The 27,338-nt window shown below is 38.8% G+C and overlaps 1 protein-coding gene across 1 annotated transcript in view; it reads right to left on the bottom strand.

Annotated features, from left to right (window-relative positions):
- Window positions 1-18,658, bottom strand: part of gabrg2 (gamma-aminobutyric acid type A receptor subunit gamma2) — a 45,134-nt gene extending 26,476 nt beyond the window's left edge. Inside the window, exons 1-4 of the mRNA XM_083926673.1 lie at window positions 18,524-18,658; window positions 9,322-9,461; window positions 3,910-3,977; window positions 558-778 (exon numbers count right to left, since the gene is read on the bottom strand). Of these exons, the coding sequence (XP_083782799.1) occupies window positions 558-778; window positions 3,910-3,977; window positions 9,322-9,461; window positions 18,524-18,639 (545 nt within the window). The 5' untranslated portion in view covers window positions 18,640-18,658. The remainder of the gene's footprint in view (window positions 1-557; window positions 779-3,909; window positions 3,978-9,321; window positions 9,462-18,523) is intronic.
- Between the last annotated feature and the right edge of the window lie 8,680 nt (window positions 18,659-27,338).

Below are 27,338 nucleotides of genomic sequence, written 5' to 3'. Positions count from 1 at the left end.
TGTAGAGGAGCTGTAAATTGTTAGGTGCTTCAGAATAAAGTACACATGTTGCTTGTGGTGAATTCCAGGAAGAGCAGAAAGCACCTGTGTGGCAACGAACTGAAAATAATCTGAATAAAAAATTAAACGCTGTACAGCTATTAGTTCTTAGTCCAGGTATAATGCTTGAAATTTTGAGTCAAGACTAGTCGAGACTAATTACCTTGACTTTACACTGCAATCTATTGTTTTCTGCTTTATACAGCTGAGAACAGTAGAATTAATTGTGAATGTTAATATATTTTGAACTAACCATTATCTTAGCTATGATTCAAACATTGATCATTTTTTTTTTAAATTTTGGTTTAGACACAATAGCATTAAAACGGGATGCAAAATATTTCGATAATGATAACTGACAATTCTAAGCATTCAATGTGATAAAACGTGGGTGATAACGACTAAGTCAAATAATTTTACCACCCACTCACACAATCAATCTGTGGGTCTGATGAATGAGACATACCCAAATCAATTATATTACTAATGTCTCATCCCAGGCATCCCTGACATTTCACCTGAGTGTGTAGAGTATCCGACCATCATTCCAGATTCGAAGCATGCGATTGGGTGTGGTGATCCAATGGGCGTCAGCCTTCTTGGAGTTGCGGAAAAAAGTGTCTGGGATCCATATCTTCCCAACCATGTTGCTGTTGAGACGCAGAACCTTCATTGTGCTGTTGAATTTTAACCTCCTGTCGTACCAGGTCTGAGCAAAAAAGATGTCGATGGTGTATTCCTGATGACAGACAGAGCACGGTTTTACCAGAATGGTTATGTTTACCTTCAGTTTAAAAACCCAACATGCTTTATATATCACATGACACATAACAGTTTCCATTTGTCAGGAAAACCTTGCTAACAGTATGGTTTGCAACCAGTGCTGTCACCAATATGCGGCTTTGAACTGTGAGATGTAATGGGATCATATCGAAATGTGTGCTCCAAAGCACTCCTCTGTTTCTCCTGGCTGAGGGGAACTTTCCTATGCCAGTGAAAACTTAATGCTGGAACAGATTTAGAGGCTCTTTTTTTCTCAGACAAGATGGTTTCTATTCAGGCCAAGAAGTGCTTTTGTTCCTACTAAAGAGTTCTGTTGAAAAGGACTATCTTGACGCCCTCAACCTTAAAATTAAAGTTCAACGGGGCAATTAATAGTTCCCCTTATTTGGCTTAAGTATTATCTGACCTTATAACCTAAGTACTTTGTCCTGAGCCTGACAAAACCATATGTCTCCTATTCAGGCCCTGTGATAGCTGTATTAGAACATCTATATGCAGGATGAAAAGCGGCCTAGGCGGAGTTGAAGAGCTAAGAGCAAAATTGTGATGTGGTCTAATGTTAGAGGGAAAGGAGACACAGGGAGTGAAAGGGATCTATCTGTCTTTCTTTACTTTATGTGGAAGGATTGAGCCCTGAGGTTCAAAGTGAAGTACAGCAGGAGAGAAAAAAAATAAAAATCTGGGGATTTATGTGCAAGAGGGCATTAACTTCCTGACAAAGCTTAGTCCAACAATAAAGCCTAAATCCATACCAAAGAGTCCTAAACGAGATTTGAAAAAACAACACTGAACACCAGGCCACATTCCCATCCTTTCAACATCCTCTTTTTTAACAAAGGGCAGGCCGACAGTTCAAATCCAATGATGAGAGAAAGATTGAATGCCTGAGGATCGTAATTTGGGTTCTATGTTTTTTCTTCTTTTTGCTTTAACCTTTATATACTCTGGGATCGTTCACAGAACCATACTTCTTTCAATTCAAACTTCTGCACACATCTAAGAATAGCTAAGAACTGTTCAGCTCAATTTGTGGGTTTTATTCATCTTAAAATCTGCTTTTTCTGTCTTAGTCTGGCCCAGCCCTTCCCCCACTCCAACATGAGTTGCAACTTTGCCATATTTCCGAGATTTCTGCATAATTAAAACTTGTGTTCATGCTTACTGCTCTTCAGAAAGTCTACCTACCACACCACATTTGTCATATCATAGTGTTAATGTACTGGCCAAACCACACTTATTACATATTAATGTGAAGTAATCAGTCATCGATTCATGTCAGCGTGATGCTCTCGTCACACACACACACACACACACACACACACACACACACACACACACACACACACACACACACACACACACACACACACACACACACACACACACACACACACACACACACACACACACACACACACACACACACACACACACACACAGTCCCTTATGTGAGCAGAAAGACATATTTATCTATCTAACTGATCCAAATGATACTTCTCTTCCAACTTCACTGTGGCTGCAGTTATTGAGAGTGGGTGTTTTAGCTAAGACTAAGTGGAATGAAACGCCACCACCATGTAGAGCAGACTGCTTTGTAGAATTACAATAGAAGTGGGTTCTCAGCGGGGACATGCCACAGAAAACAATGACACATCAAACAACACTGATGTGGGATGTGCAAGAGACTCTCATTTTCCAATCCTTCTTTCTCTCAAATTAAAATTTTCCTCTCCACCATCAGGTGAACTGCTCTTTTGTCCGTCACTGCAGAATGGCAGCTATATATTGTATTACTATTCCTCATTTTTTTGAATATACTGTAGAGTGAGTTACTGTGCACTGTAACAACATTACAAGAGGCAAAACCAACATGGAGGAGAGTCTTCCTATTTGAAACTGTTTTTCAACACTCCCAACTCATCAATTTTTTATTTTTATAAATAGGAATACACTGATGTCTTTTTGGAGGCTGGTACAGTACAAATAAGCATTTCTCCCACTCATATTGGCTGAAATGGATGTGCATTGCTGTAAGAACAATAAAACAAATGCTACACAGACTTGGCTTTGCAGACTTAACAAGCTTCTTACATCTTAAAATAATAACGTGGTAAATACATAACCTGATTTTATTAGGTTTATTCTATTGCTACTGCTAATAATATAATAAAGTTATATGCAGACACTAGAAGAAGAATACTGATACAAACATGTTCACAGAAAGGGGTAACCTTTATATCACCTGGGTGAAAGGTTATTCAATTATTCATATATAAATTACTTTAATAGCGTTCAAACACATTTTAAATGCACATACGTATCTAAGAAATGTTTAAAATTGAAAAATAACTGGTGAACACAAATCCATTTACAGCAACCAGAACACAATTTTAATATGTCACTCATAACAACAGACAGACGTGGCCAAAAGCTTAAAAAAACACCTTGTTTTCAAACCAGATCAAATGGAAAACTGCTATATTCATTTATATTATTATATATTATTATATATTTATATTTATTTAACACACAAAGAGCTAGAACAGGTGATACTTCATATTGTCGCTGAAGCAGTTCTTGGCAACTGCAAAGCGCTAACATCTTAGGATTTGCCAGCCATTTACAAATATGCTGCTTTGAGATCTGGCCTCTGTGTTGAGCAACACAATTGGTGAACTATGAATCAGTGTTTATAACTTGAAATAAGAGTTGTTCAATGTAACGTAGATGCAATAAATGGGCCACATATCTCCACTGTGGTGCAAAGGCCAGTGCAGTAGTTAAATAGCTGATTGACAGCTGCATTGTGTTGCAACACTACTAGGGCAGTGGGGCAACATAGTGATTAGATGGACCAGCCTATCCGCCATGACAGCAAGCATCTGCCTTGCTGAAGTGTGCTTGAGCAGGACCCTGAATGCCTGCCAGCTCCAGAGTAGCTCTCTTCTCTGGAAGTGGCTGGGCTTCAGTGTCCTGCTTCTTGAGGATAGAGGCAGGTTGAACACACATTTTCTAAACAAATATTCTCCTTTTGTAAGTTATTTAGTTGATCAGGATGACAGATTAACATATTCCAGTATAACTCACCATATTGATGGCATTTACTGGACCGATGCTGTTGACAAACATGTCTGTGTGGATCACTGTCGGTTTGACTGCAAAGAAGAAGGAAAATCCATGTTAGGGATGATTATTGATTTACCATGCGTCCAAGCAAATAGTCTAATATTTCATAACATATCAGGCCAATATTTCAATGCACTTCTAATAAAGACAAATGTAAAAAAACAATCTTGACATTTTGAGGTAAATTGTTTTTTTTTAATCAATTATTGATGTTGTTACTGTCTCAGGTGATTGACTGTTTGATTTTTCAAATGGTTGTAAAAAAGATGTTTGAGATTTCCTATATTTTATAATTTCTGGCTTGATTCATTTTAGGGTCCAGTGTAAACACCAATGACATTCAGTTTGTTCGAGAATATACAGTAATTCACTTAATTTAAATCATCCCATTTACTTTTATGACACTGTATTATATTATAAGGATTTTACCAGGTCTGAGATACATCAGATTGTGCTGATAGAAACCCTTGTGTGCATTGCAAGGAGACTACAGTACATCAAAGCCTACAGGGCCAACTTCATCTTCAAACAGGCTTCCTGCCAATGTCAAGGGAACCACACACTTTGTCTGTATTTACGGCCTAACTCATGTCCCATTTACCTCAATACTTTTGTGCCCTCTGCAACATTCCATCAATCCCTTTTTTTACCTTTCTATGCTTTAGGCCTGCAAGCTTCTCTATAGCCAATCAGTTACTGTCTTTCCTCAACGACCTGCTGATGCCCAGCATTCCCACAGAAACACACTTTTAGAAGTTACATTCCTCCAGTTACATTGGAAACTATTAAATGTTGCATGTGCATCCTCTCATGTTTAAATTAAATATCTCTGCCTGTGAACCTGCATGTGTCCATCTGCCCTCCGCCATGCATTACACCTCTTGGTGTTTGCTGCCTACACTAAATGAGATGTCAGACAGGCGGCAGAAAAAGTATGGCTGAGGCTACTGGGAAAGCTTGGTGTCAAATGGATGCCTCATCCTGTCAGCTCATCTAAGTCAGCCTGGATCACTACACTTTGCTATGTAATGCGTATGTTTATGGATGACTGGACGCTGTGTCTGAGAGGAGCGTCAGGTTAACTTGATGTGGAAGCTATGGTGAGTGTGAGAGATAGACAGCGGGAGTGAGTGCAGGTTTTGCATCCATTTTTCATGTCCCTCACAGGCATACATGAAAGTGCATTGCGCCCCCACCCCTCATACAAACATGAACATCCTCATATACACATACAAATTGCTCTACTTAGTCTCACATTATATTCTCAACAATTAAGCGTTGCTTTTGGACGAATACATCAGTGAGTGGCTATAAATATTAGTGCATGTTATATTGCGTTGGCATAATTATAATTTATGTATGTCATGCAGAAAATATGTTACCCTAGTAAAATCATATATAAAGTTATACCCATGGCATAAATAGAATATTAATAAATAAATAACAAATGTGTCTTATTTTATTCAGCCAACTGGATAGAAGATGTATTTCAAACAGATGCCAAGGAAACATTATTCCAAGATGCCAGTGAACATAAAGTGGCTGTGCTCATCAAGATTTCTAACTTGATGATGAGACGACATAATACATGCCAACACACCCACCACAAGCGTCCTGGAAAAGGCTCATCCAATTAGCTCATAGACTGAACAAATACAGCACCATGCATGAGCAGTCATTTAGAATTATTAATTAAACTTGTTGTACAATAACTTTATGTCCTTGTCGTTGCTCTCCATATTTGTGAATTCTAAGAAACTATATTTTTATTATTCGAGAAGACAACAAACTTGATCAAAGTCATGAATGTATTATAATTTAAGAATTAAATGTTAAGAATTGAGCCTCTATCTCTCTCTGTCTCTCTTTTTCTATCATTGTCTCTGTCCTAGTGCATCAGTTTTCATCCAGGGGCATTAAAATTAAATGAGCATCACAATGGACTTCAAAGGGAGGCTGTGGCACAATCAGTGGTGGATCTAAATCTGCGCTCTGAGAAGTGGAGGAGAATCTTCGCTTTGCCTTGGTTTGGTTGGACGGTTGATGGTTGGTGGATCAGATGACAGTATAGACGGCTAATTATAACCCTTCTGTAGCTGTGTAACTTGGCAGCAGCTGGAATACCACCACTCAATGAGCGAAATGATAGTGCGTTTGAAGATGATGGTTAAGACAGTGGCAGCCAGCCGCCCAGCTAAGCAGCGGCTCTCTGGGTTGAAGCTGTACCTCAAAGCAGATCGGAGCTGCTCTTCAATTTATAGCACAAGCCCACTTCTAAAGTCTAAAGAATAAAGATGGTGCACTTCATGAAATGTGACACATTGTATGCAGCATTGCACATACAGTATTGCACAGTATGTGGGAAAACCACAGGAGCAGTGTAAAGAATATACTTTACTACTTACATGCGTGTTACTCAGATGTTTTCACCTTGTACCATCATTTCAGTCAATTCAATAGTCATGCTTTGAAGCTAAATCAGGTCAATTCTTGGCACTGGTACCTCTGGTTTAGATGTTTTTTTCCACCTAAAATAATTGGCTATATTTTATGTGGAAAGGCAGTGAGGTACTATACACTTTTTGTTGCACAAGAGAGTGGATGGTAAATGGACTTGTACTTATATAGCGCCTTTCTAGTCATCTGACTACTCAAGGTGCTTCACAGTGTTTGTCACATTCACCCATTCACACAGACATTCACGCTGATGGCAGTGGACATCTACATACCATCTAATCTGATCTAACCATTCACACCACATTCACACACCCATGCGCAGCACGGGGAGCAATTTGGGGTTCAGTGTCTTGCTCAAGGACACTTTGACATGTGGACCGGGGGGAGATAGGGGTCGAACCACCAATCTCTCAGAGGACGACCCACTCTGCCACCAAGCCACAGCCGCCCCAAGAGGCCTACTGATTGACCAGTGCACCGTCAACGATAGGGGGTGGTATCTGGGGGGATATAAAGAACCTCTCAGTGGCATGTGTGAAGAAATGTATCAGATGTAACTCTGTGACATAGACTGATGAGACTTGGCCATTTTTCCAAACTATTCTTGACATTTCTCGCTTTCATACAGCACTACCCTGTGCCTCTACAGTGGCCAGAGAAGTAATTTGCTGCTAGCATATGGAGTGGTATATCTTTATCATTCTGTAGAAGTATGTGACGGTTTCTGACTTGAACCAATTTTCCCAGTAATACTGACCCATGAATCAAGTATTCAAGGGTACCGAATATCTCCCTATTCTGCTCTTGCAGATGGACGTGACAGGCTTTAGGATATATGTGCACTTGTGCAGACAAGGGAGCCCTGCCCAGCTGTCTGTCAAATTGAAGGGGGTAAGCTACTTGTCTACTTCACATCAACAACACAGGGCTTGCAGGACCTTGACAGACTGCTATACCGACCATAACATATGTGTGTACATAAATACAGGAACACATTACTTATAGTCAGCCTGGCAGACTGTCAACACACAAAACACACACATAAAATGGACACAAGTAAACACACAAGGATACCTTGTGTTACCCATCATGGGGTAATAATGAACTGTATGCTGTACATATTAAACACTCCGTGTTCAATTACTACAGCGAGTGTATATCCCACCAAGTGCAGCTGGCCTACCATTTTCATCCCCTGTCATTATTAAGTTGTTATTCCTTATAATTTTCAAAGTTTGCAGAAGAGATATTCAAATATGTATCCAGTGGCATAACCAAGTTTATTACTCACTACCACCAGAGGTGAGGCAAGTCACAAGTAGGTAAGAAGTCGTGGCTACGAAGTCCTGAGTTGAGTCCAAGTCCTAAACTTTGTGTTGACTCTTCAACAAGTAATCAGTCCCTTCGAAATTAATGACATTTAGAATTTAAAACATAGAGTAGACTTAAAGAAATAATGTATGCTTTCAGTGTTTATTTCAAATAAACTTAATAACCTTTAAGAGCAAGCTGATGAGGTTTGCCTTGGCATGTGAGTAGGGTTGGTGTTTAACACTGTAGCATTTTATTAAATCTGAATCCAATTTCAAATCCATGTTGCTTAACTTTGGCTTTTTGGCAAGCAGTATTAATAACAGCATTATTGCTAACTAGATAATGGACTTGCATGCATGTGTTGGGTTAATTGATGACTCTAAAATTGCCCATAGGTGTGAATGGTTGTCTGTCTCTGTTCATCTCTATGTGCCCTGTGATAGACTGGCGTCCTGTCCAGGGTGTACCCCGCCTCACGCCCGATGTCAGCTAGGATCGGCTCCAGGGACAAGCGGTTGAAGATGAATGAATGAATGAACTTGCATTTATATAGTGCCTTTCTAGCCTTCCAACTACCCAAAGCACTTTATACTACATGCCACATTCACACACACATTCATATACTGATGGCAGAGGCGAGGTGCCAACTTGCTTATCTAATATAATCATCCATGCACTGATGGCTTTGGGAACAATTTGGGGTTCAGTATCTTGCCCAAAGACACTTTGACATGTGGACTGGAGGAGCCGGGGAAAGAACAGCGGATCTTCCAATTAGTGGATGACCCGCTCTACATCTTTAGCTACAGCCTTTTAAACCGTCTAAAGACAGTCAGAGGGGGCTAAAAATGAGATGTCTGCCAAACTGTAGGATGGAAAGAAATTTACGCTGTATAACATGATTTTTAATCTTTGAGCTTTGGGATTATATCAAGCTATTCCAAGCCATCAAGCTACAGTCCAAGTAAAGTGTCACTAGTGTTAATGTCAAAATGCAAGTGTTTTTTTTTCCTGACCCAAGCGCTGTTATTGTGTTACGTCCCTGAATATTGACCTGTTTTCTCAGCTCCTTAAAAGCAGATGTGTTTTTCATATTTAAAAAACTGGTGGCTGTAAGTATGTGCACATAAAGTATAAATGTCACTGGATGGGTTTTTTTTAAAGTATCTTAAGTGTCTCCTCTCAGTTTGCACAAGTGCCTTAAGATGCAATTCCTCTAAGTGCTGCTTGATTCTCTAAAGAAGGGAAAAGGCTTTGAATTATTCCCTGAATTTAAGGTATTTCTAAGTGACAAGTTTTAGAATCATATTAAAGATGAAAAGGGGGTGTATTTTAGGGCTAGTTTGCTTGTGTTTCAGGCTTACCAAAGCTGCAGAATCATGGATTGTCTTCAACAAGTGACATTATGGTAGACTGCTTCTAGAAATCAGTGGTTGACATGCTACAACCCTATTTTCTACAGCTAATGTGTAAAGTGATTGGGTGCAAGCATGTTTGTCAGAGTGCATATACACTTTAGATTACACATTTGGCTATAGACGTGGGTGTATTTCTATGTTATTCTGTGACTAAACCGATCATCTGTGAAAAATCAGCACCCACCTCCAATGTCAGGTCTGAGTTTGTTGTCATATCCGTCTAGTAGGCTGTTTAGGATGTGTGTGACGTCACTCTCATACACTTTGGGAGTCAGCACCCACGTCTTGTTGGCCACCTCATCGTCGTCATCAGTCTGGAAGGAGCTGTGGTGAGGAGAGAAAAATAAACGCATGCAATCAATGATTTTTTTTTTGAAAGGAAAGCAAGAGTGATTTTCATAGCATGCTCTGCTCTCTTTATAAAGACATACAACAAGGCACAAAGTCTTTTGAATATCTCAATCCAAGGTCAGGAGATGGACTTGGGATGGGATATTTTCAGGGCTTTTCATCACCACACCATCGCTACTTTATTGCTACATTGCTACTATATTTTACAAACTAAAATATATGATGAATCTTCACTCTGATGTTCTGCTTTTTGTTGGCTTCAGTTCCAGTGGCTAGCTCTCCCTGATAAAGCTTCTAAAGTGAGGCAATTTCAATTTTTAAGTTTTACTTGATAGAATTTGGTCTTTGACAAAACGACCAGTTTCATATTGTAAGAACGGGCACACCAGGATTTTGTTTTAGTTATGCTAAAAAACTGAATCTGTTGATTTTTCTAATATCAATGTCAAAATTTCTGTTAATCTCATCTCTCTTTTGTCCCAGCATCTACAAACACACACATTCTTAGTGACTAGTGGCTCTATCTTCCAGGACAAAACGGTACACAGCAAAGCTCAACAGTCATTGATAGTTTCAGACCAACTCAGTTGTCATGTTTACACCCAGCACCCGCATTGTGATGGTAGCAAATGAACTTGAACCCATCTGGCACCTATGGTCTTGAAATGAGGTGTAGTCAGGCGCTTAATTGGCACATTATTATCTTGAGGAAGCAGAAAGCAACTGTTTCATTGACCAACAAGAACCTGGTCTCAAGCCATAGTTGCAGTTTTGTCCTGTTATTTACAGGGTGAATTAGTCATTGAAAGATTAGGTATTCACGAACTGCAGTTATATCCGTGGCTCCGTGGTTAATCCACGGATCGATCATAAAAATAAACATTCTGGTTAAAAGTGCATGGGCAAAATACATTATTAGTGAGGGAAATACTAAATTTGTTATATTTTAATTCTCTAATAGGACAAAAGCAGCTCTCTGCTGCTGCTCCCCTGTGCACATTTATACACAAGGAACAGTAACCTCATAGGTTATTTCAGAAGCTTAATGTTTAGTTCTGTTTCCTCTTTCAAGTTTATGAGTACAATTTTGAGTTTAGCTGTTTAAAAGCCCCACAAAATCTGCTGACATGTTTAAGTCTTCCTGCTGCTTCTCAAAATGGCCTCCATTGCATAAATGTTACAAAATAAATTTAAATAAATGTAAGAATTACATATACTATAACTTTGAGGCCTAAAGTTTGAATGATAACCTCCACAATCACCTCCAATAACAGTCAAAGCTTTAATTTTCATCTCAATTAACAAATTCCAAGAAAGCAAAGTTGAGGGACTTGATGGCTGAATTGATAGTTAAATCATAAATAGAAAAGAGCTGAAAAAACAAGCCAATTTTCCAGAGTGTACTTCTTCAACTCAGACGTTTTAAACTGAAAAGATAATCATGTCTCAAGTGCCCAAGACCACAAATAAAACGAGGACAAAACTGTTAATGTTTTTCCTGCAAAAGGATCTTGGTAAATTATATGTCTGGGATGGAGGTTTAGTATCTGTATGACAATGCATTAGGGCAGATTAATATTCTGACAACAACAGGCTGCCATTAAAGAGCCTATAGGAGACTTAGTACTATATAATAATGTCTGCAAGAAAGAGGCAAGGCCGGGTGTAATTAGTGTATGATTTACTAAGACAGCAGTTCAATATGTTATCAGTGTTTGGGACTGCCTTCTAGACGTGTTTTGTGTATGAGGGGTTTGTCAATAGTGTTGTTTAATGGTTGATTTTTCCTGAGATTAGCAACCCTGAAAGAGAATGAAAAAAAGTCACAAAATAATCTTACATGAAGTAGTAGCAATATTCTAAAAATACTTTGACTTCAAGATATTAACTTAAAGAGGTTTTAAGAAGTACTGCAGTAGAGTCACACTACTCTCTCGGAAGCTGAAAAAAAAACGATGAAATATAGAACGATGATAGACATTTTCTTTTATAAAACTATCTTGCTTAAACAAATCTGGGCCTACTTATTTATATAAATCTACTTCAGTGTTACAGTAATGTGACTTTTATTTTGCTCTTTAATCTGTTTCACTATTTTATTGCACCCTTTTGATCAGTGTTTTTAGTGTAATCTTTATAATAATGCTTTTTAACATAAATAGCTTTGATTAAAGAGCACCATTCTACAATAAGGCAGTTCAACTTGCCTTGCCTTGTCCGGAGTGCAATCAGAATCATCGTACTGCAGCAACTCAGTGAATGTCAACTTTGTTAATAACAAAGCCACAATCCCCTGTTTAGTTTTAGAAAATTCACAATTATTACAATGTATTGTTCTTTATTTTCTATAGTTTTCTTTCAAAAAATGTTTTTATTCCTCGTGTAATACACCAGTGCAAAAAGGCACACATTCTTTGGAAGGAGCTAATTTCCCATGCAAACCTGGGTAATAGCCAATTGAAGCTGCAATCAACTACGCCTCATATCTACTGCTATTTTTGCGATCTTACTTGCATGCATATATGCATCTACAAGTTAGGCCTATTTTACTAATTACATGGAACTAAATACAACTATAGATTAGAGAGAGAGAGAGAGAGAGAGAGAGAGAGAGAGATTGTGCAACAGTATAAAAAAGAGCAACAGTGAAACAGTTGGGAGCTTTCAGCAAAGCTTTAGAGCAATGAGAAGAAAAGAGACTTCTGAATGAAATAATAAAGAGTCAGTAATAATCAGGGGAAAAAAGAGACCGTACCATGGAGGTCCTGATAGCTTTCTCATGTTCTTAGGCTGGAATAATGTTTTGACCAGCACTCTTCCTTGGACTGCATTAAGTGCCATTAAGTGCCATCCATCTCTACCACAACACTACTGCCTAAAACATTAAATCTTAATAATTTCACTAAGGTGGACCCTTTTAGATATGCCTCTATCACAAACAGACTCCATATATATAACATACATACTGTGTACGTGTGTGTATTTATAGAACATATATGGTATATATACGTTGGTTGATAGATAGATAGATAGATAGATAGATAGACAGATAGATAAAGCAAGGCTGCTCTAGTGTTTTTTACGTTGCTGCAGTTTTATCATCTACAGTATTTGTATATGGAAATTCAGATCAAAGGAACTATATATATATATATATATATATATATATATATATATATAGATGGGAGGAGGCTATATAAATATATGTATATTTATTTATACTGTGTATGTGTGTATGTATACCTGTATATATATATATATATATATATATATATATATATATATATATATATATATGTGTGTGTGTGTAAAAAAGTAAATTTAACTCATGGGGGCAACACATGCAACCACATGTGCCTTTTATACTGTAGGAGTAGCATATCGGAAAGCTTATGCACTTGCAAACAGTGTTTTAGCTGTGTTTCTGTGTCTGCTGTCGTACTCTATGTTGCCCGGGTGCTCCGTAGCTGGTTGCTGTGAGTGCTGTCCAGCAGCCCGTTATGAGAACGATGAACTTAGCAGAAAAATAAGGAACACGCAACATTGTGCTTGCACGTCCATTACAAGTCTGCAGCTGTCGGCAGAATGCGATGAGTATATCCAAGCCTCCCAGACGTGTGAACTGGGACTCAGTTTCCTGCTTGTCTGTTAACAATCAATGATCGGTTAATAAGGTATGGGTCAGAAAAAAAAGTACAAGTTACCACCCCTAAGAGATAGTTGTTTAGATGTAGAGTTAGACGTATAGATAGATGTTAACATTTAGAGATGGATGAATAGATAGATGTATAGATGCAAAGATGGATACTATAGATAGATAGATGGATAGGTTAAGCAAGGCTGCTCTGTTACATTGCTGCAGTTTTATCATCTACTGTATATTTATCTACAGTATCTGTATATGGAAATGCTCCAAGCAGATCAAAGGAAGAGCCATGTGTTCTTCAATGCAGGCAGATCTGAGGTTTTGCCTACTAATTCAGTACCTGAAGATCCACAGAGAGATTTACATCTGTGTGTGTGCGTGTGCGTGTGCGTGTGTGTGTGTGTGTGTGTGTGTGTGTGTGTGTGCGTGTGTGTGTGTGTGTGTGTGTGTGTGTGTGTGTGCGTGTGCGTGTGTGCGTGTTTGTGTGTGTTTATGTGTATTAGAGTTTGTTTTCCATGCATATGTATGTTCACTGCTGTGTATGTAATGATGGAGAGTACTAGAGTTAAGTGTCGGTGTTCACATCTACTCTCATCAAGGACAATCTGATATTTTCATACATTCTACCCCTTCACATTTAGCGCCATAATCAAGAAACACTCTCATCTGCTCGATATGCAGTGGTCCAAACATGCTCCTACTACTAAACAGATCAATTAAAATATCCCCTCAGATGTCATGTAAGGCAGCAGAGAACTGCCCTATCCTCTGCAGTTTTACACATTCATGAGATGGTCTATGTAGGGTAATGATAGCAATGCCAGCTATGGAAACAGTCATTAGCATCCACATTAAGTTCCCTTGAGCTATCATCTTTGCATGTTTTAAATTGTAGCTAAGAAAGGGACCAAATCTAATGAACTCTGATGATTATTATCAACCAGCATCAAATAGCTCCTGCACCTATGCCAACGACACAACAAACCCCTCTTGCTAGTCACATTGTTACTACAACCCTCCTCTCACAAGCTCTACCATCATTAAAACAAATAACGCAATACGATTGAACCCTATTTAATAAACAAACTGTAGTCATGTAAGGTGTATGCAAATTGTTTTGCTTCATCAAACAGGTTGCCAATTTGCTTCTGCAGTTATGGTACTCACATACAGGACTGTTAACAGCCAATCACATGGACTGTCAGCCTGCTCTACTTAACTGACCTTTGGTAGTGTGAACCAGTGCATTTACAGGCATCACTCAGTCCAGTCTGAATCCGATCAGATAGATTAGCTGATATCAACATGCAGTGTTGACTTGTCTGCGATCAAGTACAATAAAGCAGATTAGGCCATTTGAAATGTTGCCAATGTTGTGTATCCAGAAAAATGGCCTTTCAGTAATTTATTGTACCTTTCAAATATGGGGTTTGTCTTCATGGTGATATAAACAAACCCTTGGCAGCCGCAACATAAAATATCAATAAGTAATTTAGATGCTGCCCAAGATTGGTAAATTAAAGAACTTGTCAAACATTGAGAGAGTGATAGCAGGGTCCAGTTCTGGGTGGTGTGAGCTTCATATTTTGCATTTTAAATCACAATACTTTTAAAAAAGGCCCAATGGATAGGATTTTTCGAAACAACATAACAATATACAGTCTAGACTCATACAGACAGCATGCCTCTCAACCCTCTATGACCCCCTATAAGTGTGTGTGGTGGTGTCTGTATCTGTACCCTGCATGTATTTTGTCTTTTATTTTTATTCAGGGCGTTTCTGGGTGTCTGAATAAATGAATGTATAAATGTTGTATACACACTGCAACGGAGAAATCCTATTCAGTCTGCCTTAATCATTTTTCTTTTAATCCAACATTGAGTGTTTAGTATTAAATTATTCCATCCATGTAAAATCAGGCCATATATATATATATATATATATATATATATATATATATATATATATATATATACTGTATTACAAAAATAAAACATCAGTGGACTATGTAACTATGTAAGTATCGTCTCTCTACTCTAGTATCATCATTCACCTGCTGTGTACCTGTGTCACTAAAACAGAAATGGACAAACCCATTTGGATTAAGGGTAGTAGATCTATATTTATCCACAGGATCTCTTAGAATAAAGACAGAACTAGTGAATGCCATAGTGAAAGGACTTTAGATAGAACACTGTGAAATAGCAAGGCATGTCATGTGCCAATATCCATGACCCTATTTATTGGCCTGAGTTAATGGGAGTAATCACAACTGTTAACTCAGGGCACTCTGACCCAGAAATCTGAAATTACTCCGACCTTAATACCTCCTGAGTGATGAATATGACAGACTATCTGTAGACTGTAAGCAAAGAGGCAGCTATGAGTTTTGACTGTCATCTTCCACTGTCCTGTCAAACTGTCTTGAACTGACATAGGGAAAAAAAGATGATTGACATATGTGTGCTATCAACTACAGGAAGGAATTTTTAGACAAATACATATGATAGTCATTATGGGATACATGACAGACTGACAGTTTGTCAAAACTTCACATCCCAACCCTTTCCTAGTGATGACAAGAGGCAGATAGTGAATGACGGTTTGATTGAGTCCAATTCACCGTAGGTTTCCCTTTTAAATGCATATAATTTTTTTTAAACTGCATTTACTAATAAACAGTCTTGGTTGGTTGTAACTGGAATGCAACAAGTGGCATGCTGGACTCAGGATTGAGTTCATAAAATTGAATCTGAAATTTGTCGTCACTTTATCCACACCTAGCTCAGTATAATACTACACATATGTACTTGTTTTTATCGATTTTGAATATTGTTATGTACCATATTCATGTCATGTATTGTATTATGCCCATAGCATGTTGTTGCTACAAGATTAAGCCACTCAAGTGCCAACAGATATCTGTGTGGGTGTATATGTTGTTGGCAAGCTGTTTGTTACTTGTTTATTTGATTAGCAAGAGGACGTTTTGTTAGGTTGTCGTGGGATGTTTCTCTTAAGCCAAGACTACATGTAGCATTGCATTGCTGTTGTTATTTTATTTAAGTCCTGCATTGGTGACATTGATACTTGGCATGGACTATATGTTTTACATTGAAATGTTAGTTGATGAGTCACATCAGAAAAAATATCTAGGTGTAATGTCGTAAAACCCTGGAAGATTTAGAGAAAATATGGCATACCGCGGATTACTCACTTCTGCCTATGACCAAAATATATTGTTAAAGACCAGTACTATCCTGATAGACCTACTAAAAGTTTTGTATTTTCATATGAGATCATAAGAACTGCATGTTTATTATTTGGCAGCCGTTTTTGGTGACTTAAATAAAAACTGGCATAACTCAAGGGAAACTTACACTTTGAGACCGTCCTGAAATCTGATTTACTGTTATGTCCTGTGTACGTACTGTATACCTTGTGCCCAAACAATATATGCTCTTTTTAATCAGTGAGTTATATAAATCAGTATTAAAAAGTGATCTGATACATTAGTGGTTGGAAAAGTCAAAACAGAAAATAAAATAAAAATTTGTAGTGGGTCCCTAATTGTGATTAAATAATTAAATTCATCTGCCACCTTATATACTTGATGGTAATTTGCTGAACAGTTACCATTTCTTGGTAAAATAGAAAACCTGAGTAGAGTACTTCCTCACTCTGACATCACTTCCTTCTGTCATGGCCATATTACCATGGTTTACAAACTCTACTAGCGGACCCTGGACGTAATTCTAAAGCCTATGTAGTGACCGACGGAACTACAGTTTATGCCAAAACCTTTACAACATTTGACTTCTACCTTAAAAAAAACAGTAATAAACTGTACAATGTGGTTAATGTATGGGGATGCAAGCAGACATCACTACACATTGTAGCTGCCAATGAGTCACAAAGTAGCGTAGATTACCAAAAGCATGCCCAAGGCCTTGAGAGATGCCTTATGTAAGATATCATACATGAATCACAAGTGACATCCGATGCAACTTATGGAGCAATAGCTGTTATAACTTGCATATAAACTATTTGAAAAAAATATATATCTCGTTGTCATTGGAGGATAACTAGGTTTGTGCCACAAGTATTACATTTGCACAAGTGTTTAAATACACCTGGCTTTGTTCTGATATTTAAGAAGCACCCAAATGTCACATCTCAGTTTATTATGTTCCAATCACTTATGTACAACTTATACAATCCATAAACTGCACATATATCTCAATCTTGGATGCAATTCAGTGGGACAAAGTGTAGTGTTTACTCAAGCTTACTGTGAACACTACTTGTGCATACAATTAGAAATACACAGGCCTGACAATTAAGGCTGGGCAGGGATCCCCGAGTTTGTGATCAGCATGAAGCCGATTGAACGTTGCCTGATTTATCTGCCTCCATTTTTCACCCTCCAGCAGCACAAGGCGAAAGCGAAGCGAGGAGCCTAGCCATCCTTCCTCTAGACTTCTCTGATCTTAGTACACAAGAATAATGTCTTGGCGAGGGAGCCAAACAGCTTCTCTTAACAAACTCAAATCTGCACCTCAGTTAGAGCTTAAATGGTCATTTGTGTGTGTGTGTGTGTGTGTGTGCGTACAAGACAAGGATGCATCCATATGTGTTATCCTTGTCCTTATTGTGTCTTTACACATTATCTGTGTGATTGTCTGCCATTTTGAAATGCTTTTTTAATTTGAAATACATGGGGTGAAACGTACCCCTTATGCTCAAGTTGTCCTTATTGCGAACGACTGTTTGCATATAGCTACTGGAGTTCGGCTACATCTGACAACTGCAGTTAATAATGAAGCTTTGGCTCTTAGAATAGACTTGATCCTTAAAGGCAGCTTAGCAGAGACTATATGTAGCCTTAGCTTCAAGCAAATTAGCCTGCCACTATGCTATTTCTAACGCTGGACAGATTGTGTGATACACTGGTCTCTTCGTTGAAATGTTTGTCTACAAAAACGCCCGGTATTAAGTCATTTCATTCCCACAGCCGAATATTTTTGCAGTCTGTAGTTGTTTGTCGCTTTGGTTTTCGGTGAGGAGGAAAAAAAAAAGCATTTTGATGCACGAAATCTCAGTGATGCGGTGCATGTGTCGCTATGGCTATCTGAAAAAATAGCATCACACTCCCATGTCAAACCACAATTCAACGTGTGATATACAATATATATTCCCTACATGCTTGGATTTCTGATGAGACTCGATCCCCTCAGTAACCTAATCGCCCAGGATCTCACTAAAACAGGCTAGTGTTGGCATTAGACAGGAGACACCGCAACAAAAAATGTCTTATTAAAACAAGACACGCGCTACCCGAAATAGAATCATGATCGTAAAATGAATTCTCACGCATTGTTATCTTACCTTGTAGGGAGAGTAACGGCGATGAACACCCAGATCAACATCTTCAGGGGGAGGGAAGGCTTCGCCATTGCTGTCGAGCATTTGGAGGCTAAATTTGGCGAAGCCATCATCACCATCTTCGTTTCCTCTTTATTGCAGATGGACGTGTCCGTCTATTTACTGTGTTTCCTCTCTACGATACATTACGCACGTTAGCAGTAGCGGGTCTGAAAATCTAGACCCGAGGCGGACGTGCGGAGGAGTGAAATCAGCCAAAACAAAATCGATGCGAGTCGAAAGCTTGATTTCGCGTCGCTTGCCTTTTTTTTTTTTTTTTTTTTTTTGCCTGTCTGTTGCCGAATCGTCAGCCTAACAGGGCCCTAAAACTACCACAGACGGCGAAGCCCCCCGTAATATGCTACTCTAGCATCGAGCAGCTGGAAAAAAAAACAGTGGAGCCTCGGTCTGAATGCAGATTAATGCTGGGGTCAGAGAGGAACTGATGCACGTTGCTGCACCACGGATCAACACATGCGTGGTTTCACCAAGCGGAAGAAGGGCTGCACTGAATAGGGGGAAAAAGCCTTAGCTTGGTGCTACAGGAAAAATGGTGGTTTTATTTTTCACTGCCAGCACACAATTGGTGTATACCACGTGATGACTCATACGTATATATATATATATCATCGTATTTTAAGATGCAGCAGTTAAAATAATTTAATGTGGCAGAGAGAGCTGTGATCCAGCTGTATCCTGGGGTCCCTAATAGACTATTGGGGAGCACAAATTACAATACATAATCTTATGCAGTGACCAATGCAATGAGACTGAAAGTTGTTGGTTTGTTAAATATGCACTTTTTATACCAACTGTGGGGATTGATAATACAATCAATCCATTGAGAATACTCAATAAGCTGCAGGCCTGAGTAAAATCACTCATGCTGTGAGCACCTTGGACAGCTCTATTAGTTTCATCTGCATAACAAACCACCAATCAGCACCAAGGACAGCTCCCGTCAGTTTGTTGCTGCTTAAATCAGAGAAATTGGCTCTCACAGCCCAGTTAATTTAAGAATAGGTAAATACCCCCCCCCCCACACACACACACACACATATACACACACACACATACAAAAAAGCTGATTAGTTAGCTTTGCTGATAATTTTGTACTCTAATTGATTGTTTGACTGAATGAGGTTAAATAGCCTGTGCCAGAGGATTTATATTTTGGCAGCATACACACTTCTTCTATGATATATGTGCTTTCTGCGTCTTTTGACATATTTTGAAACAAAGCCAGAAAGAGAATCCTGAGCTTTGCATTGTCCTTTGTAAAGAACTCTATAGTACCTATTTCACTATCCTTATATAAGTATGCTAATGCTCCTGCTTAAGTTGGGTGTAACTTCTTTCCAGTGACTTTTGGGGGATTGTTTGAGAAAACAATATGTATTTGGAATGTTAAATAAAAAAATGATTGTCTATCCCACACTGTCTGACAAATAACTTTGATACTGCTGCTTGCATTATCTCCTGATTGTTCTCCCCTCTCCTTTTTATCACTCGACCTATTTAGACCCTGACATTGCTTGAATGGCATGTAACAAAATTTATTTTAATGCCACCTCTAAAGAGAGCAGGTATATTAATCAAGATGAAGAAATAACACAAAAATGAATAGATTTAAATTGGTGCTTGGCAGAACTGTGTATGATGTAAATGGCAAGAGCAAAGTAGGTCACATGCGCTCAGCAGCATTGTTCTGTCTTCTGTTTTTACTGACCCAGGGATATATCCGACAAGTTTCCATTTGCAAGTGTGTACAGTATATGCTGAAGCTAGCTTTATCTGAGCAGCATTTATTGTTATCTTCACTGAAAGATGGGAAGAACAATTGACTTCATATATGTAACCATATCATATCATCTTACATATGATTAAAACAGTGTACATTTACTAAAACACCATGTAGGTGACATCAGTATTTTTACTGTGGACATGTTTTTTATATATATAATATGGACGTAACTTCCACATATATAGCGTAATTTCCCTATCCAGTAAAGATTTATTTGTTTAAACAGACAAAAAGAAAATACAAACAATTGATCTCATTCTAAATAAAAACCTACACGTGTGAATGCTGAAGGGGGAAAAATGAGCACCAAGGAGAGTGGCAGGTGCAGTGGAAACAAGCAGGTGCTTGCAAAGTTGTCGTATTGTCACGGTGCATTAGCCCAAATTCCCCTCTGAACATTTATTCGACAGGCATACATGCAGTAAACAAGCTGCATTATCACTTGTATGGTCCCATGAGGGGAAAGCCATGGTAAACTGGTCTTTTACCCATGTCTGTGGCCTCAAACCAGCCATTGTGTGGTTCTTGTTTTTCAAACACTAGTTATTAAAATTTGACTGAGGCAATCAAAGTTGATTGTAGCTGTTGCTTGTTGTTCCTAAGTGTGACATGCATGGGAGATGAGCTGTGTCTGATTTGAAAAAACCATCATGTGTTCATTTGTGGCAAGTGAGGCTCAGCGTAGGTTAATCATCTTAAGGAAATTGATAGAGGCTTCATCAGGCATGTAGTACTCGTCAAAGCAGAGTAAAGCAGCAGCCGCTCCCTGATACAGTATAAATAAAGAGAGGAAGTCTCATAATACGCCATTTATTTTCTAATAACCACTTTTTGATGCACATTCCCTGGCCATACTGTACTTCAAAAGTTATTTTACTGTAGATATAGGTTTAACAAGACAAACAGGGACATTATTTTTATGTTTAATAAATATGGCTATAATACTCACAAAGCACAGTTGCATTTAACTATTTGTGGTAATATTTTGATGCATTTAAAACACTACTACGTTGAGCTGAGTTCAAAGACTGCATAAAATACGGACATAACTTCCATAAAGTCATCCATAGGTTTATGAAGAGCCATAATTTATAGGTATAGTGTAAGGTCCATTGCCCTTAAACAATTTTACAACATTATATCCCTGTATAGGTATTCTACACATCTATAGCTTTGTAAATGGAAATGCAGGGCTTGCTCGTCATATGCTGTAAATTAAACTGGCCTAAGTAGAGGCACACACACACACACACACACACACACACACACACCCGCACACACACACACACACGCACACACACATACAATACATGTCCTATATCACTCGGTCCCCAGGGCCAGATATCTCTCTCTGCCCTGCAGCCATGTCACCGCAGCTGTCAGAGACTCTAGTCATGCAGGTCATGAGTCATGACCCAAATGTCAGTATCAGAGATTCTGGTCCACAGTGCGGGGAATTAATCTCCTTAAAATGGAAGAGGTAATTTTGATAAATGCTAATATACTCGTTGGCTACTTAATTGTTAACAGTTAATTAACCAATGTGAATGTATTTTGTTAGTGGAGGACGTTAACGGTTGAGTGATAATTGGATACACAAAGGAAAGGATGGGCAAAACAGAGGTTTTTGTTTACTTGTTTGCTATTATAACATGTTTTATAATGATGTTTAGTTTTAATCTACATGGCTTATTCATTTTTTATGATGATACAAGGCAACCATTGGTTCTCTTTTTGATACTCCTCCTTTTCTCTCTCCCCTCTCTCTCTCTCTCTTTCCCTCTCTCTCTCTCTCTCTCTTTCTCTCTCTCTCTCTCTCTCTCTCTCTCTCTCTCTCTCTCTCTCTCTCTCTCTCTCTCTCTCTCTCTCTTTCTCTCTCTCTCTCTGTCAGAATAGATCCACTTGATTCAATAGTCACTGCAGAAATTTGAGCCAAACTGCCCATTCCCATATCGTGAATGTATCTGGGCTCTCATGCCTTGACCTACCTCCAGAACTTCTTCATCTCTGTGTGTTTATAACATTGAGAAAATCTTTTTTTAGGGCCTCATGTCTCACACATGGACTTAGTGTTACATTACACATTAAAGACATATCAACTGATCCTAGTTAGCTAAACTAAGCATTTGATTTTAGTGTCATGGTGAAGTGAATTAAATATATAGAGTATTTCACAATATAGCATAATATAAATAACATCAGTCTGTTACATAGAACCCAGGATTTTCATTTCTGTAATCAAACAGATTGGGTACATTACGGGGCAGTGGCAGTATTGGCATTTGGAGGCTTAGTTAAGTGAGTGCTTTAAAACATTCAATAATTACTTGATCTTTCATGGCAACCATTCTCTCTGTAGACAGAGTGTCATGTGTGAGTCTGGCTGTTATGATATGCTGTGTCATCTTTAGATAAGAGCTGGGGGAGGTATAGTCTTCTGTAATGGCATCATTGAACACAGATGCCCAGTTCCACTATCATTCCAGTTTTACAACCCACACATATGCTGTCACAGCCCCACTCTGTTAGCACCAAGCTGTGGAAGCAGAATGATCTATTGTAAGCACTATTGGATACGAGAAACAGTCTGGCAGTCAGACCACAGTGGTGTACCATCGGAGGCAAAAACATTTTGAAACTTCATGGGAATATGAAAAAATAAAGTGGACTGCAATTGTAATAATACAGATGCAGCATATAGCCAGTTGGTCTGTTTTTTAAACATAGCCAATGTGCAAACACATTCCTCCTTACTGAGAGCTTTAAGACGTGAACATAGGAAAGCACTCTATGTGGTCTGACATAACTTAATTTTTTAAGCCACACTCTAGTGTTTTCTTTCCCATGATTGTTATATAGAACAACTTTCTGTAAAATCTGCCATTTATAAATCGTTCTTTTAACGAACAACATGTCATGCTGAGTCGTTTGGTGTTGTCTGTTGATTTAATTGCGGGTCCTCATTAAAAATAACATCTCTGCATCCATTGATTTGCTGCTGTTTGTTTTTATCTTCAAGCTGATAACGGTTTATGTCATATGTTATACACCATTATGATTAGAAACACTGTGTTATAGGAATAACCTAGTGAACAATCTTTTTTAATCATTATTTACTCAGCAGCATTTGAGTTTTACCACTTTCACCAAGGATATTAACAGCATATGAGTGGAACATGTGTCCATTTAACATGTCCTAGTTTGGTGTTCCTGGCCAATCCTATACACACTTCTGTGATCACAGACATAGTTACCTTTCTATGCCACCATTGCCCCCCAAAACAACTGTTGCGTCATACAGTGCCAAATAATGTAAAGAAATTAACATTAATATCCTATTGTTCTTACTATTTTATTTTTACTATTACATTCTTAGTGTTTTCAAAATCACATTTTACAGCTTCATAGACTGGACACTTAAATGGAACCCGAGTTGAAATAAACTTTATACAATTTATCTGGCTCCATCTTAATTGTTCTGGTCCAGTAAACCATCCATTGTATATGGATTGAACAAACCATAAGGATTATTTAGAAATTCAGTTTGCTGTAAGCCTGTAACAGTCAAGCTCAGTCATCTACTTTCAACGGGGCTTGCACACATGCTCATGAACTGTGGCTTGTGAGGTGCCTGCCAGCATCTAACCTCTCCACTGTGATTAGGGGAAAATTTAGCTGGCTGATTCCATAGCCTCTTTATATGGTATTTGGTCTGCTTGACGTTAAGCAGGTATAATCTCCACTCCCAAAGGTAGATCACAGGGAGTTTCTGCTTTCAGCTCTGGTATTATTTCTAAGGCTTTTATGTTCTCTTCAGGGTCACAGCTTTATCAAACACAAACCACAATTGAGCCCAAAGTCACTGATGCAGATACTACCGATTACATATGAGGAGAAAATGCCAAAATGGAAGACTGATGCAAGTTGCCGGCATGGTACTGCCAAGTAAGTTAAAGCACAGGGATACTGGAATATATAGAGTGTTTTTTAGACTATTTCTGCGATGGGTTGAACCCTCAGGAATTTGTCTACTTTTTTTAAAGCCTCTTTTGTGAGGAAAAATAAACAGAAGCGTGAAAAAGCTTCTACAAAGAAATGCTTCCACACACCGGGTGCAGATGCCAAAATATTTATCTGCTTTGGGATGTACTTACAGTATGATGCATTTTTCTATCAAAAGTAAATCTCCCTATCATTACATAACAGTTGCTATCAAGATTAGCTGTTCCGCTGGCAGAATGCTAATGCCCTGAAAATTGCACCAATGCTTTAAGTGCTCTAGGGGACAACTTTATAGTGAATGCATTTCTGCCCTTGACCTTCATTGCATCCCCATGTTTCCAAAATAAAGTTGTCCTCCACAACACAGTAAGTGTTGTGGAGCTGGTATTTCCTACTTCATTGTGGCCTTTTTGTTTCTGCTTCCCTTTTTTCTGTAGTTGAAGATGTGCCAGAGCGCCACTTTGTCATCTGAAGAACCTTAATGCTCTGCCATCTTCCATTTATCATAGGCTGAAGTTTCCAAAGAAACTTCAAAACTTGGTTTGAGAATCTGTTATCAAGTTGAGATGGCTCTAAAGATGCATATTTACTTTGATGAAAGCTAACAAAAAATACCTTTAATGGAGCCTGATGCATTTGTCAGAAAGAGGATTGGCTGCTAGTGCCTGTCACTAAATGGACAGTCCCTAGGGAACACTTCATCACATCGACCATCAGCTATAAACACTTGTCTCTTTGTTTTAATGGCGTCACAAGCACTACCCTAGAAAAGGAGCCATTTAGTCCATTTACTCTGGCTGCAACACATACATTCAGCATCCCTTCAGATGGAGAGCATGTCACCTAAGTCATTAAGAAAATAGCAGGGGGATTGATTCTGAAGGCAATATTTTGTCCCACTTTGATAATACTAAAAGTGTTTCCTAATGGGGGCCGAAGGCTGTGACTGTGACAATGCTGCTGATGGGAGAGCAGACCACCGCTCTACACTATCTTTAGTAATTCATTGTAAGATTGTAATGTCGTAGAATATGGAAACTTAATTGGGCTATAACTGGGGGAAAATGTGTATGGATTATATGGACGATATGAAACTGGAAATTAGGCTATAAATAATGTGGTGTGTATCACTGGTTTATGCTACATACTTGTCTCTATACTGTACAAATAAACATTAAATAAATAAATGATACATTTCATAAGAGAATTAGATTTCACGTAGACATTGCATATCTGAAACTGCTTAACATTTACTATGGAATACTATTCATACATACATGTGCAATATGACCTGTATGGAAGTGTAACTGCGTCTTCCTCTGGAAACATTATTTTCATGGGGTAAAGCAACACATTCATTTCACTTTACAGTGACTTTCTAAAGTACTAGAGGAGAAATACATTACTCTTATTCAGCACAACAGTTTTATTTTTATTAATATCCAGCCTACCTCACCTAATCAGTGCTGTACATCTTCTCACACCTCAGTGCTTTTTAATGCCTTTGATTTAAATTCATGCATAGGAGAAAGCTTTATCCAAAACTCATCACTCTTTTTTTTTCTTCTCCATCAGGATGCTTACATAACATCTTGTTCAACCCAAGGCCATAGCACTCTCTCCCATTGTGCATAGCAAGCATATTGGTTACTCACACAGTTGATAATTCACTCTGCTTCTTTGTGCTCATGGTGGATGGGGTCTTCTGTCTCTGACTAAGAAGAGACACAGCAGCCAAGATTGACATATCCATAGAGTTTAGGATCTTTAACTCCATAAAAAACGTGCTGAAAATCCCGTTCTTTAATTTCCATGACAAATAACAAGAGATGGTATTGCTTAAACACATTCTCTATGACAAATTCTGCAACAAAAGTGCCCACAATCTGTACTAACTCTCTGAAATTTGTCCCCCGTAGGCTCGAAAGTTGGCTATGAAAAAATGTGTTACCCGCTCCTTCAAAGAGGATGGCATCTGCAGTCAGCTTGGATTCACAACAGCTACAATGGGATTCAATAGCAACTCAGGTTCATGGCAAAAGAAGACAAGACAAAAAAACAGTATCCAACATGCCTGTGAATGTTCTCATTCGTCCAGGTCATCGTTATCCTCAAAGCAATTTCAGTCAAAAACAACTGGACTGGTTGTTTGTCTAGGAAGACGTTTCACCTCTCATCCAAGAGGCTTCATCAGTTCATGTACGCATCTGACCAGGCTGGGACTGGTCCAACTAACTGGTGTGGAGATCCAGGTATTTAACCTCTCACAAGGCCGATGATGTCACTGAAACCCTTTTGTGCTCCAAGTGCCCACGCCCGTCGTTAGAGTGACAGTCGGTGGTGGGCAGTTGGTTTCGACGTCGTTAGTGCTCTATTGAGTCTGAACGACAGTCGTTGGGGTCACCCGGGCCATGTGTGAACAGTTGTCCTTGGAGGTTAGATTGTTGAATCTCCTGGGAAGGGACGAAAGGGCGGCATTGTAAATTGGAGATAAGTGGTGTCTCAGACCCCCTCCTCTGTTTAGCGATGGTTTCTCCACTTTAACATAGATGGCTTCTTTTACTCCTCTTTCAAACCATCTGTCCTCTCTGTCCAAGATTTGGACATTGCTGTCATCAAAGGAGTGGGCTTTCTCCTTGAGGTGTAAGTGGACAGCCGAGTCCAGGCCTGAGGAGTTAGCTCTCCTGTGTTGGGCCATGCGTTTATGCAGTGGTTGTTTTGTTTCTCCAATGTAAAGATCTTTGCATTCCTCGTTGCATTGGACAGCATAAACCAGGTTGCTTTTGTGGTGGTGTGGTGTTCTGTCCTTCGGATGTACTAGTCTCTGTCTGAGTGTGTTACCGGGTTTGAAATACACAGGGATGCAGTGTTTGTTGAAAATCCTCCTGAGTTTCTCCGATACCCCAGCCACATATGGGATGACTATGTTGTTTCTCCTGTTATCTTTTTCTTTCTCAACCACTTTGGTTTTCT

Source organism: Echiichthys vipera (genome assembly GCF_963691815.1).
Source record: "Echiichthys vipera genome assembly, chromosome: 14".
NCBI classification, from domain to species: domain Eukaryota; kingdom Metazoa; phylum Chordata; class Actinopteri; order Perciformes; family Trachinidae; genus Echiichthys; species Echiichthys vipera.
The sequence above is the reverse complement of the archived record's forward strand: the minus strand, read 5'-3'. Positions and strand labels throughout refer to the sequence as shown.